The sequence below is a fragment of the Cynara cardunculus genome, assembly GCF_001531365.2.
Source record: "Cynara cardunculus var. scolymus isolate 2C chromosome LG 10, CcrdV1, whole genome shotgun sequence".
Lineage (NCBI taxonomy): Eukaryota > Viridiplantae > Streptophyta > Magnoliopsida > Asterales > Asteraceae > Cynara > Cynara cardunculus.
The window spans coordinates 19,517,613-19,534,007 of record NC_037537.1 but is presented as its reverse complement, the minus strand read 5'-3'; the positions used below and the strand labels follow the sequence as shown (position 1 = coordinate 19,534,007).

At 34.3% G+C, this 16,395-nt stretch overlaps 1 protein-coding gene and 1 long non-coding RNA gene across 2 annotated transcripts; both read left to right on the top strand.

The window, feature by feature from the left end:
• Nucleotides 1–2,131: 2,131 nt before the first annotated feature.
• LOC112519830 lies at nt 2,132–10,802 on the top strand. The gene is made up of 2 exons (XR_003069951.1): nt 2,132–2,196; nt 10,666–10,802. It is a non-coding gene; the product is annotated as an uncharacterized LOC112519830 (long non-coding RNA).
• Nucleotides 10,803–11,206: 404 nt separating this feature from the next.
• LOC112520085 (F-box/FBD/LRR-repeat protein At1g13570-like) lies at nt 11,207–16,148 on the top strand (the record flags this gene model as incomplete). The annotated part of the gene is made up of 4 exons (XM_025128387.1): nt 11,207–12,070; nt 12,208–12,378; nt 12,685–12,979; nt 15,907–16,148. Coding segments are annotated over 3 exons (1,326 nt in total), but the record flags the coding sequence as incomplete, so codon positions are not given.
• Between the last annotated feature and the right edge of the window lie 247 nt (nt 16,149–16,395).

The window sequence follows — 16,395 nt, the reverse complement described above, 5'->3', positions numbered from 1 at the left end:
CAATTATTTACATTTATAAATTATTTATTTTTTAATAAAAACTTATTTAAAAAACCCTTCTTAATTATCTCAATAACTGAACCTAGTAATTTAAAGCCAAGGAAGGAGCCGTTTATTAAACTTTTATCCCGACAAGCGTTTGTCAAGTTACATTATCTTACAATACGATATGAATATGACAAAGACTAATAATCTTACCTGGTAAAAGCCAAGACAAAGACTGAGAGTGTAACACCCCATAATCACATTTGTATATAAACATATATTTCCATATATCAAGAAATATAATTTACACATCTGGTCCCAATATATACAAAAACTACATTACAAAGTAGCTACCAATTTTTTTCCATATAATATGAATACAAAACTTGTATACATAACACATATTCAAATACAAAAGGTAACACATTACCCCAACATCCCATGCAAGCATTTACAAGTTCTTCACAATTTTCCCTCCCCTTATTATCTGGTTGTGCCCGACCTGTAATGGATATTTTAAAATACAAATGAGGGTTATAACTTAAGGTCTAGTGGGAAATCTTTTTGTTTGCTATTACAAGGTGAATAATCATCAAAACACTTTTAGAAAATCATATTTGTATCAATAACAAATAAACAACATTTTAATAAAATAAACATCTTTTGTCGCATCAAAAGATGAGATATTATCCGATTATCGCATCAAATAGCCAAATAACTCACTTATCATATTATGATAAAACTCATATCATATAGGTAAAATCATAAATTTCTCGCATCACATGGGTGAGACAACCCCATTTCCTCGCAACACCACTGGTACGAGGACCCCATTTCATCGCATCACTTTGATACGATAAGCCCAACTTGTCGCATCAAAATGATGCGATAAGTCAATCTCGTTGCATCACAATGATACGATAAACATACTTCTCGCATCAATGATGCGATAAGCTCAAGTCATCGAATCACACATATGCGACAACTTCAAATCATCACATCATAAAGATGAGACAAACATATTGTCAACTTTGATTAAAATCTAGTTTTTATATTCAGTTGATTATGCCACCTTTATTAATAATAATAATAATAATAATAATAATAATAATAATAATAATAATAATAATAATAATAATAATAATAATAATAATAAAAAGACAGATTGAGGTTTTAAAAATTAAGGGTCGTTTTTGTAAAATTTATGAATTTATAACAGAAACCAGGTGAAGCCACTTTCCATGGTACTGCCTTCTGCTTGCTTTTATTTGCCAAAAGGGGAATCAATGAGCTGTGTAATCTGCAATGTCCAAATACAAAACCCTAAGGGTGCGTTTGGTTTGCAGGAATGTTTACGAGGGATTTGGATTCCCACGAAGGATTTGGATTCCATGGGATTTGGATTCTCAGGATTTAAAATCCATTCCTGTGTTTGGTTTGCAGGATTTGGATTTGGATAAGCATCATCTATAAGCACACCAAGAACCAGATCTTCATTGAAGGGTGAACTAGGGTATATAGTGAAGACAACTAAAGTATTACGCAATCATCGAACTGTATGTATGGCAAAGTTATCACCACCATTACACTAGAATTTTCTACCTAATCTGTCAAAAGTGAAGGATAAACCCTAATCTGTGTTCAAAGTTTAGACAGAAATCGAAAAGGGGAAAAGGGGAAAAACCTGTTGAGTGATGGGAGAAGGCGGTTTATCGGCGAGGACCACAGTGGGAGACGGCGACGGAGACGGTGGGCGACGGACGACAGTGAGCAATCAATGGAGGAGCGACGACCGCTGTGGGAGAAGATGGAGACGAGATTGACGACCGACGGAGATGAGATCGACCACCGATGGAGACGAGATCGACCACCGACGGAGACGATGATCGACGACCGCAATCAATGGAGGAGCGATAAGTTGTGCGAGACGAGAATATGGAGAAGATGAAATCCCACGGGGATGGGATTTTGAAATCCCATGTATTTTGAAAGGATTTTGAAATCCATAGTTCACGGGATTTTAGATGATTCCTTGGATTTGAAATCCTACCATTCCAACAAACCAAACACAGGATTGGAATGGATTTCAAATCCAAATCCCTCCAAATCCATTCCAATCCCGCAAACCAAACGCACCCTAAATTCTCTATTCTTCAACGATCCATTCCCAACGGATAGAAGTCGCTTACAGGGATGCCCAAATGAAGATGGGTAAGTATCTAATCTCCTTCGTATATGATACGTATATAATTATTTGAAAGTCCTATCTTGAATCTCTTTACCGTTTTATCAATTTATTTTGTTAAAATTATGTTCTCCGACGTCTCGTAAACCCTAATTTTTGGGATTTTGCTGACTGCGACATTGGTTGCTAATTGTTGATTGCTTTCAAAAGACAAATGATACTAATATGTTGATTACGCAAGCCATAAAGTGTGAAGGGATTAAGTGTCTGTTTATCAAATGTTTACAGTTCCTGGCATTTTTTTAGGCCCTGGCGAGATTTGGAAAGGGGCAAGTTATTTTTTCAATATATTGTTTTTATCATCATAAATAACGTTGAAGTTGTATATAACCGTTTTTCGAGTATTTCTAGATGCAAAATCAATCAATAATCATTTTTTAATTAATATTATCTACTAGAACACAATTTATTTCTGGTACGGAGAATGACATCATTTGGGCTCACAATGTTAATTCTTCTGATTTTCGAGTAACACTATATAAATCAATGTAAATAGGTTAGTTTTTCATGTCACCTCATGTTGATGTTTTTTAACACCATTTTAAACTTTTATACTACGTTCTTGAAGTTGGGAAGGAAAGAAGAGAACAAGAAATGAAAAGAAAAAAATAGAAAAAAATAAAGTTTTTTATTTGTGTTTTTTTTTACAGAGAAGAGGGATGAAAGGAAAATAATGAAATACAAAATAAATTTTGATATAATTTATGTTTTCTTTTCCTTTCCTTAAAAAAATCTCAAGAACAAAATATTTTCTTCCCACATTACTTTCTTTTCTTTCCTACGAAAAGAAAGACTCAAGAATATAGCATTACGGTTAAAACAAACTTTTCTGAAATCATCAATCTTATAAATAAAAAACCTCTTTTGGTTATAGTTTGAGATCTTATACTTCTTTTATAAATAGAAGAGTACATAAGATTTATGCACTCAATATTAGATAATAAAGAACAAGTATGAAAAAAACAATTGTAGTTTTATTATTCTAAATATAGATATAAGCTGTACCGTCTCATATGCTTGGTAATTTTTTCAAAAGATAGGGGTTTTGTTAGCTAATAATAAGAAAATCTACTATATTCTAACACAAAAATAGAATTCATGTGAGAATGGAGTAATCAAAAGAGTCGATCGGAGATGAATTATGGAGATTATATCAAAGTTTTTGAGGCAAGTAGTTTTAGACGTCGGTATTGAATAGAAAAAACTTAGAGAAACATTAAACAATATTACATAATGAATGACAAATTAACTTTTTTATGTTTTTTCTTCTCCAATATATTTAATTAATATATGTTCGGGCCTTTAATAGTTAATGTAGTGCCAAAATCTTTTCTGGTCCTATTAGATACTAATTTTTTATGTCTCTTCTATTTACTAAATTTTTTGAACTACTATTATATATACTAAAAAAATTTGGGCCCCTAATTTTTGTGGGCCCTCGATGTACCCGGTTAACTTACCGACAAGAGTCACCACAACCACGGGGTAAGAATCTTCTCCCTCATTTACCGATTTACCCGGTAAGAATAACCTTCGTTGTTGCCATGCTTCTTACTGGGTAAGATTATTGGTCCTTGGCGTTGAGTAAACAACCCCTAAGTTAGGTTTGCCAATAGAATGTATGTGGTCATGCGAGTTCGACTAGGTTTACAAAATGTCACGACTCTGAGAATGAATGCTTTAATCAAACTTGTCCATTTGTAATTATCTTAGCAAAGGCTTCACCTTTGGTAACCGTCCAAGTCAGCTTCTACACATCTTAGACTAGTTTCAACTTTCATGGGTCCCGAATATAACATCCAAGCCAACAAAAGTTTCGTCTTTAGATTCCGTGTTGTTTCTCCACACTAGCAACATTTTGCTTACTCATGTCCATAAACACGATTTCATTAGTGTATAGCATACATCATGGTGTATCATCATGCATGTTGTTTCTTAGCCCATCCTTAATTAAGGTAAAGGTAAGTACCAAATGTTCACCCTAGATTTAACCCTAGAGTGACAGGGAAACATGTACCCTTGTTGTTACCTATTTTTATGAGCACCAACCAAACCAAACGGACATAGTAAATCCCATGTAGAGGTAGGGTTTATTCTGGGGGAGGATCTACGTAGACTTTGCCTCTACCTCTACCTCTACCTCTACCTCTACCTCAAGGGGTAAATAAGTTGTTTTTGTAAAGACGTCCAAGTTGCAAAACAAGGATTAAAAGAAACAAACGAGCAAACTACATATGAGAGTGAACATAAACAAGCAAAGGGTATTGTAAACATAAAATGCGTCAAGGACAAATGTAAAGGAAATAGGTTAAACAGACGAGGAAACACAAAGCGTAGCCCATTCAACTATAATTACAAGAAAATCTAAGACTAATGTACAACAAACATAAGTAGAAATAACAGTAGACATAAACGGAAGGAAGAACCAAGACAACCATTTTTTTACAGGCTTTGGTAACCTAACTACCACCACGTTACCCCTCTCCCTATCTCGCCTTTTAATTAATCCAAACTCCCCTCTTCTTGCCATAAGGCTAATCACGTTCACATGCTTTTAAGTTTGATCCCTCTCAGGTTTTTCCAGCTTTAAATATCTCATTTGTTCTTGTAGTCGCACATGATGTACTATCTCTACATTCATGAGATGTCTTTGTAAGGATAACATACATAACCTAGTGAATTATGCTATAACTACCTTCCCGAGGACTTCATAACCTCCATAGGAATATTATCGGTTGGAGCTTTACCTATTCCAACCTTATAACCATAGCAAAAGCAGGCGCGCCTAGACTCTGAGGCTCATAAGGCTCAAGGTCTTGGGCTTTTTTAGTGTCGAGGCTAGGCGTATTCACGAGGCTCACTAAGGCCCTGTGCCTTGGCTAAGGCGCCTTGTAGGCCTATGCCTCAAAGAGTTATTAAATACCAAGTCAAACCCCAATATTAAATAAGTTCTCTTATCTTATCTTCTAGACGTCTTAAAAAAAGAGTTATTTAATAGATGATATAAGTCAAATCCTAATATTAAATACGTTGTTCTTATAACTTCAAGCCTCTTTCTCTATAAATACCTAGACCTTAAAACTTCTCTCTCATGGCTCATCGCTTTAAATCCTTCTCCCTTCTGCCTCTATCGAAGTGCTGTTGGTTGCTGCACCGGAGGTTTTGCTACATATTTGAGTTGTGTGTAACTGTGTGTGTGTATATATATACTAGAAGGGTACTTGTGTAATGCAGCGAGATACATCTTGATTTTAATATTTTATTTTATTTCGTATCTCAGTCAATGTTATAGTATGGTCTTATGTGATTCTGAAAAAAATGATGATGTTTTTATGTTTGAATAAAATATAAATTTGAAGACATCATAAAAAATTGACAAAAATATATCGATATTAGTATCAAATAACTATTTAAAATTCCTATTTTTTTTGTAATTATTTAATTTATTTTTTTATTATAATTTAATTTAGCTTCAATAACGAAGTAATTTATATTTCGTTTGATAATATAATTTTTTTTATAAAGATAATAATTAATTATTTTGTTAGAACTCGATAATTATCCTAATTATATTTTAGATTTTTTATATTTTAAAATGAGATGTTTATCCTCTATTTGGTTATGTTTATCCGCAGTTAGTTATACGAATTCAAACATGAAGCTTTAATAAGTTGAACTTATGCATAATTTACTTGTAATCTTRAATTTTAAGTAATATGCATCAATATACAGTACTTCATGCATAAAAAATGGTTTTTAAGAGTTTTTGTCAAATGCTTTATAATATAGTATAGATAAAGTTTTAATATAAGATGCGCCTTGCATTCCCAAGGCTCGTGCCTCACGCCTGCGCCTAGGCCCCTGGACCCCTTTGCGCCTAAGTGCGCCTTGAGCCTTTAACGACTTTGCTTATAACCATTACATTGTTAAAAACACTCGGATTCTTATCCATTTTTGAGGTTCTGTAACAACCCTAATTTTCAGCCAGGTATATAGATATATACATATCTTTATCATAATTTCTTATAAAGTTAAGTTGTTTTTAAAGGCCCTTAATATAAGAACTAAAACAAGGTAAATAACATCTTTTTGTGAAAAAATATTAATTATAGAGATAAATAAGTAAGCAAGCACACAAGTAGCTTTGCTTACCAATAAGCACATAAGTAGCTTACTAAGCTACTAATCAACAAACAACATGAGCCACAAAAATCTTATGACAAAGTAAGCTAGTTATGAGTTGTCAAGGCTAGAAGCATGTGTTGGCAAAATTCATGATTACAAGCAAGAGCTAGAAGCATGATAAATAAAAGCTAGAAGCATGAGGTGTCAAGATTCCTACTTATAAGGTTTCAAGATTCTTTTATCCTAAAAAATGAGGTGTTAAACTATCATAAGAGTACAATTTTGGGAGCAAGAACAACAAGTAGTTAATGCAATGAATTTACCTATAAATAGTGATTGAAGTGTTACCATTAGTTCCATAACAAAAATAAGAAATCTTTCTTTATACCTAATCAAGGTTGAAGATAAGAATTAAGGGAAAAGCTAGGCATAATCAAGGTGAATACGTTATGAGATTTACTGGGATACATACATGCTATATATATATATATAAATGTTTTATGCATGAAAGAGTATTGCCATATCTTCTTGTAAAAGTTATGTTATGATTATGAGGCAAAATACACCTTTTATGTCATGATGCACATGTGGTATATGAAAGTTTTTATACATGTTAAGTATAACCATTTAAATAACCAAGGTACGGGATATAGAAAGAAGGTACGTTTTGCAAACGGACCTTATTAGGCAGCCCTTATGTGGACTAGTGGTTAAAGAACCTGTGAGAAGTTGGTTTACTTAACATGTAACCATGAGATCTCAAAGAAATGTTTTTATACATGAAAGTTTATAAGAATTTTTTTAACTATTTGGAAAGAATTTTTTATCATGAAACAATAACTACTCACCAAGTTTAAAGCTTACTTATTCATGTATGTATCTCAGGAATCAAGGAGTAGGGACAAGCTGAAGTGTTGATATTCTAAGATGTTAGAATATTATAAGTTGTTAATTTTCGCATTTCTGCTGCTGTAGTAACTCTATTATAATGAAATAAAAGTTTAAGATATGAAGCTTCTTTCATTCACTTGTACTAAGGGCAAATAATGATACCCTCGCGAACGGAATGTCAAAAGTTGGTATCAGAGCATTAGTTTAAGTGAATTAAGATTGCCTTAAATTAGGTAACTTAGACTTAAATCGAGGAGGATAACATTGGGTATTAAAGCATTATATTCAAAATAACTAACATATATCTGAACTCCATCAAATTATTTCGCTAATTTCTTATCCTGGTCGATATAACCATATGGGATAGTGTCCAGAAAGGTTGAACCGGCTGAGTTGTTGACTGCAAAAAAGAAGTCGCAGATTACAATTGCACCTAACAGATGCTAGCTCCCGTGATACCGGCCTGGCTATTTCATATTGGTAGTCAGATGGATTAGTAAGAAGTGTTGATCTTATTAAAATAAGAGTTGTGGTGTAAGAGAAATAGATTACAAACTCATATAACCTTGAAAACTTAAGACTTTAGTATTCATACTTTGATGGATTACTTCACTGAGTTTATTCTTTGATGACATCTTTAGTAAGATTTCCTTTATTATGTTGGAAAATGGTGATAAAATATCAGCTAGTTAAGTAGTATGTGGGATGACAATTAAATGATCATTTAGTGTATTATTCTCAACTGTACTCAGTATTGTCCATATCATAGTAGCCATGTTTTGATATATAATATCAGACTATGTTAATAGTTAATATTATTGAAAGTAAATAATTCAGGTCAGACTTATTATTGAAGTTATTATACAACTATGATACAAGACTATGACACAAAAAGATGTTTGGCACATATATGTTGTCATTTTTATTATCAAAAAAATCTAGAAGGAATGGTAGAACAACAAATTCAACACTAAGCATGTCACATATGAGGCCATACAACCAAGTGTTTATGTAGGCCAAAGCTAAGGTGAAACCAAGGTTAAACATCAAGGTAGAAGCTAAGATATAGGAGTAGTAAACAATAAGAAAATTGTTCTGTCAGTTCTTGAAATTTTGCAAACTAGTAAAGGATTGTGTTATGGATAAGGATTTCAAATCATAACCAAAGGATGTAATATGTGAGAAAGATAGTGATTAGCCATCTAACGAAATAGGCCAAGAGATCAGAGTTGAGTTATCCTTTATGCAATAAGTCTAATAGAAGACACTTGTGAGTATGACAAGTAGGTAGCATAAGGTTCGACACATGTGTTAAGCCATGACACTTGATAAAACAATATACGAAGATGCACTTGCTATGAGTGTTGTATGATGGGCATATAAGATCAAGTTGTCCCAAGCTTCAGTAGAATTCAACAATAGTCTAGATGTCAACGTAAGGAAGTTCAGTTGAAAAAAAAAGAGGAACCGAAGGCAAAGGACAAGGCATATGTCGTGATAGCAGACAAGGCCTAAGGAATCACCAACATGTGTTTCTTGGCAATAATTATTGTACCCTAGTTTTATTCGATTCAAGTACATCTAGAAGCTTTGTTTGAACTACTTGAATATAAGAGCTGAACAACTAGAATAAGAGTTAGGTACTAATAACCATTGATGGTGGTCAGTTAAAGGTTAATGAGATTCTTGAGGATTGTTTGATCAATCTATATGGCAAGAATTACCTAGTTAAGTTGATGTGCTCAGGAAAAAGGTGATATAATATTTGAATGGTTTTGTTGTCAAAGAATGACCCAGAAGTGGTGTTTGAAAAGAATACGGTGAAGATGCAAACCTGGAATGGAGAATCAGTACATGTGTATAATGTTAGATGGATAGGTGAAATAGGAACTATCTCACATGAGATCAAAGTAAGACATGAAGGGATATAGTTCATATAGTAGCAATAATACATGTTAGGCTATTGAACTATTGTTAGAATACTTCCGCGAATGTAAAGTTTATGATATTATTATGTCGAACTAAGTTGAAATGTAAGTATGACATAGCAAGTTATAAGATATTTTGAGTTTGCATATATCTAAATGGTAAGGAATGGAAGATAGTTGGTGACTTATGGTATCAAACTTATCTGATGTTATGCAAACGAGGTTGAAGAAATCTCGGTTGATGATAAACTTAAATTCGTAGAATCCATATCTATCACTGAGCATAAAATTAAGAAACTTCGAAACAAAGAGGTATCATTGGTATTAGTTCATTGGGACTGACCATGGGATAAAATCAACATAGGAAGTAATCGGAAATCCAAAATAAGTACCCACACCTTTTTGAGTAAAAATTTCGAGGACGAAATCTCTAAAAGGGAGGGAGAATTGTAACAACCCTAATTTTCAGCGAGGTATATAGATATATACATATCTTTATTATAATTTCTTATAAAGTTTAAGTTGTTTCTAAAGGCCCTTCATATAAGAACTAAAACAAGGTAAATAACATCTTTTAGTGAAAAAAAATATTAATTATAGAGATAAATAAGTAAGCAAGCACACAAGTAGCTTACAAAGCTACTTACCAGTAAGCACATAAGTAGCTTACTAAGCTACTTATAAACAAACAACATGAGCCACAAAAATCTTGTGACAAAGCAAGCTAGTTATGAGTTGCCAAGGCTAGAAGCATGTATTCGCAAAATTCGTGATGACAAGCAAGAGCTAGAAGCATGAGGTGTCAAGATTTCTTTATATTAAGTATGAGGTGTCAAGATTCTTTTATCTTCAAAAATGAGGTGTTAAACTATCATAAGAGTACAATTTTGGGAGCAAGAAAAACAAGTAGCTAATGCAATGAATTTACCTATAAATAGTGATTGAAGTGTTGCCATTAGTTCCATACCCGAAATAAGAAATCTCTCTCTTTATACCTAATCAAGGTTGAAGATAGGAATTAAGGGAAATGCTAGGCATAATCAAGGTGAGTACGTTATGAGATTTACTGGGATACATACATGCTATATTTATATATAAATGTTTTATGCATGAAAGAATATTGCCATATCTTCTTGTAAATGTTATGTTATGATTATGTGGCAAAGTACACCTTTTATGTCATGATGCACATGTGGTATATGAAAGTTTTTATACATGTTAAGTATAACCATTTAAATATCCAACGTATAGGATATAAAAAGAAGATACGTCTTGCAAACGGACCTTATTAGGCAAGCCCTTATGTGGACCTAAGGTTAAAGAACGTGTGAGAAGTTGGTTTATTTAACATGTAACCATGAGATCTCAAAGAAATGTTTTTATACATGAAAGTTTATAAGAATTATTTTAACTATTTGGAAAGGATGTTTTATCATGAAACCATAACTGCTCACTAAGTTTAAAGCTTATGTATTCATGTATGTATCTCAGGAATCAAGGAGTAGGAACAAGCTGAAGTGTTGCTATTCTAAGATGTTAGAATATTACAAGTTGTAAATTTCTGCATTTCCGCTGCTGTAATAACTCTATTATAATGAAATAAAAGTTTAAGATATGAAGTTTCTTTCATTCACTTGTACTAAGGGCAAAGGACAATACCCCTGGGAACGGGATGTCACAGGTTCCACCACCTAGTTTATTCCATCCACCATCATGCCCCTATGTGTTGTGTCACTATACACTCCATAGGAATAAGCTTTGCAATCTACACATGTCAATTCCCTTTGCTTGTCGTTACTAAGAAGGAAATCCATTTGACTATCATTTTGACCTCTACAAAATGTTAATATGTGAGTAACATTAAGAATGATTCCAACCTTCATATCATATGTATTGCAAATAAAAACAATTTCTTTCTGATCAGTTCTTTTATCACACTCAACACCTCTTTTGGTAATAGAAGGAAATTAAGAAGAGTATGGGTGATGTTAAGTTCCATTTTCCTTATTGCGTTCCATTTTCTTTGAAATAATTTGGTCCTGGTTTTCTTGATCTACTGACAGAGAATCATAAAAGGAGGTTTCCAACTTGTGCCGATGAGGATAGAATCAATAACTTATCAGAGCATTTGATAGACTCGATCCTAGAGCGACTCCCATTTCAAGATGTTGTAAGGACAAGCATTCTATCAAAAAAGTGGAGGTATAGATGGACTAGAATGAGGGTGTTGGTCCTTGATAAGCAATTCTGCCAAAAAATTGCAAAAAATGGAGCTTATGGCCGTAATGGTTTTATACGGATCATAAATCAAGTCTTGATCCTTCACAAGGGTCCTATCTCGAAATTTTCTCTCCATATACCAAAAATGTATCTTTATAGCTTCGAAGAAATCGATGAGTTGATGCTATGCTTATCAAAAAATAGTGTGAGGGAACTCGTCCTTACTAATTCAAATCGGCGTTATGAACTTCCATCCTATGTGTTTTCTTGTATAGAATTGAGAAAATTGGAACTCGAGAATTGCATTTTTAAGCCACCACTTGAGTTTAAAGGATTTTTCAATGTTGTAAATCTTTTTCTCAAGGATATTGATTTTGGGGCTAACTCCTGGGAAACTCCGTTTAGTTTACCACACCTTAAGAGGCTGTGCCTGCATACGTGCACAAATGTCTACAATTTCAACATCAAGGCTAAGAAACTGAAGACTTTGATTGTCATCACTTGCCCTCAAGCCAATGTGCTCCGGTTATTAGACAGTCCATGCCTTACTGTTATTGCTTTATCTTTCCAAAAGCCCATAAAAGATTTTGTACGAGTTGAAAGGGTGAATTTGACCATCTTGTTAAGTAAATTGCCGAAGATTGAACAGTTTTATATCGATGGTCATTTTAGTAAGGTATGATACAAAATCGACATTTTAATGTTTAACCTCAGTTCTCCAAATGGAATTTGGGCAAACTTTTTCTACCCTTCTAGTTTGATGGAGTTCTCACCTTTTTTTGGGTAAGATAATATCTCACTTTTGCCTCACAGTTTTTGAGTGCAGATAAAATTCCAAAGTGGCTTCCTCATGCAGTTAATAGTTTAAAGCATTTGTTGTTGTTATATTTTGACCTTGGTGATTTGGATCAACTTCATGGTGCTCTTTGTTTGCTTCGAAACTCACCAAATCTAAAAAGACTGTATATGAAGCTTACACATAAGGTAAAGCAAAAAGTTCTGTAAGTAGTTCTTTTTTATTAACCTGGATATCCAACCCGCTATGCGAGCCGAGCCGATTAATCCCAGGGCGACCACCCGCTTCGCGGATAGCCCGGAGTCTTGTGGCTACAAGGGGATTTTTTATTCCTCCTCGGACTTGAACCTGGGACCTCCAGGCACTTTTGACCTTTGGAGCCCAAGCTTAAACTAATTGGGCACCAACTTTGTGGTTTAAGTAGTTATTTTTTGCTTATATGGTACAAGGGTCGGATGCTAAGCCATCGATGTATTTTTTATGTTTTCCGGAAGCCTCAATTGCATGATGATGTTGGAGCATCTTCAAATCATTTGGAAGCCCCAGGGTGCTTAGATCAGACATTGAAACGGTTGCAACTTGCGGACATAAGTTTAGAAGGATCAAGACCGGAACTACTTTTTATAAAGCTTGTACTTGCTCATTCCCCTTCTCTCAAGAAATTTTTTATCCGACCAAGTGGCCCTCATGATGCTCAAAAATGGTTTAACATTGCTAAGGATACCATGCAGTTCCCACGAGCCTCACCAAATGCAGAAACAGTCTACTTGAATCCCAAGCCATAATCTTGTAAGATTGTTCAACTTTATTGCAATTTAGCTTTATACCTTTTTTCCAAACGCATATCCTAATTATGTTCCGTTTCTTTTATTTCCTTTGATATGTTTAGTCTGGGCAGGAAAATGTATACATGTATGCAAAATTGGTTTGCAACAAAGTTTTATTTTCATTTAAAACGGAAGATAGAAAAAATTGTCTGAAAGATAGTCAAATTGGTTTATTCAAAACACGTAAAGAACACCGTAGGATATTTACCACTTTAGTTGATCTTCATGCCTGATGCTGAGGCATTATTCTGCAAGAACCAACCCTCTATGTGATAGGGAACGGCCCAATAGCCCAAGCCCAGTTCTGGATGAAAGTCTAGGCAGGTGTAGGGTTGTGATAGACCTGATTGGTTAGTAGTGAGAGAAAATCAATTGTTGGTCCAGATCAGGTGTACGATATACCGATGGAAAGCTTAGAATGTCCTCTAAAACTGTTATGAAGAGTCCAAGTTCTGAGTTTTTGAATCAGCTCACAGTGTGCATAACAACCTGCACACTGTTTTTATTAAGGTTGTACCAATCTACTCGCAACTCCGATTTAAATGATTCCAGTTTCTGTAGATTGACCTTTTAGGATTCTACAAAAACTGGAATCATTTAAATCGGAGTTACGAGTAGATCGGTACAACTGCACACTGTTTTTATTAAGGTTGTACTGATCTACTCGTAACTCCGATTTAAATGATTCCAGTTTCTGTAGAATCCTAAAAGGTCAATCTACAGCTTTCGTTTAGATACCAACAGCTAATTTGGCTTCTAAATGTGAGAAAAAGACTGGAACATAAGGTGTTAGCAAGATGCCATTTTCTTTTTTTTAAGGTCCAAATGTGATTGTTTGTCTATTTTTCTTTAGGATCTTAGCGGTTATGTTGGGCGTTAATTTAGTGTTTATTAAATGATTATAGGCTATGCTGTCAATATCGCGATATATCGGATATCGCTCCTAGAAAAAATATCGGAACATAAATATCGGTCAAAATATCGGGAACGATATTATCGGCGATATTTTCCGATATTTAGCGATATTTTGAGGTGAAAATCGGGCCGATATACCGATTTTATAAGGTTTAAAAATTTGGGCCGATAACTTAAATTTGTTATTCCATGGGCCTAATTTTTTGGGCTGATAACTTAAATTAGGTAACTCAAATTAGGTCTGAATCCACAACGTCTTCTTCTTTCTTTAGACTTTAGTTAATCACGAGTTCACGTTCAACTTCAGACTTCGACTTCTTCAGTTCTTCTTCAGACTTCGACTTCAACTTCACTTCGACAGTTCGACTTCGACTTCTTCTTCAGCCTTCGACTTCTTCTTCAGCCTTCGACTTCGACTTCTTCTTTAATGCATATTATATATAATTCTAAGAAATATTATGTTAACCGCTATTTTGGACCGATATATCACCGATATAACCGATATATCGAATATCGGTCCTGACCGATATTTCGTATTCTGACCGATATAACAGCATAGATTATAGGTGATCAGAAGTAAGGAAACGACTAAGGTACTAATATCCTATTTCTTTGACTAGGGAAACATTTCTTTTGTTTCAAAGTTGAGTTTATGTTAATCATTTGAATATGTTTCATGACTCGAACATATTGTTGAAAGAGTTTGCCCTTTTGATTATTGACTTCATGTTTTACGAAAGTTGCATGATTTCAAAATGAATTGATTTTTGAAGATTACCGGTTATTATATTCCTTTGATTTCCAATAATCCAAGGAATATAATAACATAATCAAAGGATAACCAAAGGATTGGTAACCCCTCTACCTGCTAACAGCGGATTCTCTCAACAAAAAGGTAATTACTAAAATGCCTTCACACCTACACTCAACATTCTTTATCTATAGTTTTCTCACTACTAACCAACCGGGTCTATGTTACCTTACACCTCTGACCTTCTGTGTTGGTAGACTTTCATCCAGAACTGGGCTATTAGGCAGTTCCCTATCACTATGTAACAAATACTGTTGTGCTAGCATCGATTGAAAAAGGAATAGCCCCAAGTCACGTCATATTGACCACCTCCAATGGTTTTAATAGTGATTAAGGCTTTCGGTACAAGTTTGTTTTGCTAAGCGTGCAGTTTTTATACACTAGGAAACTTGTATATTTCGAGAGTTCCACTTCCCATTGTACTAACATCATTGTTTGATCATTACTTTTATCATGCCACCATCTATTAAGGTTGTATTCACTTATTGCGACATGGACACATGTCGGCTACACACTCCCCTTTTCCCGAAAGTGTTAAGTCACTTTAGACTACACATGTTCCGGTAATTTAGCCACTTGGGCTAATGTCATAGCAGTCGGATGATATATTCTCTTGGATGCCTTATCTACCTTTCCCTCTTTTGTTTCCGAATTCTTTCTTTTTTGTTTCCAAACTCAACATCAGACAACCAGCAATCCAGAGAGCTTTGGTATGATGAAAGGGCATGCCAACTTTCATCAACGTAGTTTAGATGGATAAAATGGAACCAAATTATACAATCTTTTAGTTGCATTCCTTAATGAGTTCGACTCTCGGACCATTGTGCTTGGTCTTTTGTTGCAAACAAAACCATCGTTCTTGTGCAAACGCAAAATGACACTACGGTTTTGCAATAATGGGCAAGTTTTGATAAAAGTGCCAAGTCCTATGTACATTATTGCCATTAGTGTCAAGTGTTATTTTGGCATTTTCACAAGAATAGTGGTTAGCTTGCAGCAACAAATTCCAAGCAATGGTTCAAAAGGTCAATTATTCGGACCAAGACTTTGCAACCGCTAGAATATTTCCTTTGTATCTACCTTTTTAGTCAACATACACATAATTCCTACCATCATCTTATGTTGTATGAGAATACTTATTTTCACCTTCTCTATTAATGCAGGATGCTTGTGTTCTACATCTAAGAAGAATAGCATAGAAAGGTTAGAAAAAACAGGTGAAATTTGTACTACAAAGCGGTGAATGCTACCACCTGAACGTATTAGTCTACAATAGCTTAAGTTTTGCTGTTAATCGAGTCTAGTACCGTAAGTATTCTTGTCGTATGTCTTGCCTTTGCTTCTGCAAAAAGTGTTCACATTTTGGTGTTATTTGTGTTGAAACTGTGAATTTGATTGTGTTTGATGTGGACTTGGTACCTGAGTTTGATTTACATGTTTTCAAGGTGGCATGATTTTGGGTTGTGTTAGAATCTAGTAAGGTTACTCCTTAGTGACCCAGAAATCATAGATTTGAGCCACCAAAATAGCCTCTTTGCAAGTGCAAGGCAGATGTTGGTGCATGAAGGTTGCCCTTTAAAGGCTACAGGTATGTGCTTTTGGATCCTAGTCTTTGGTTTATTTTGCTTCTTTAAGAACTAGGTTGTTACACT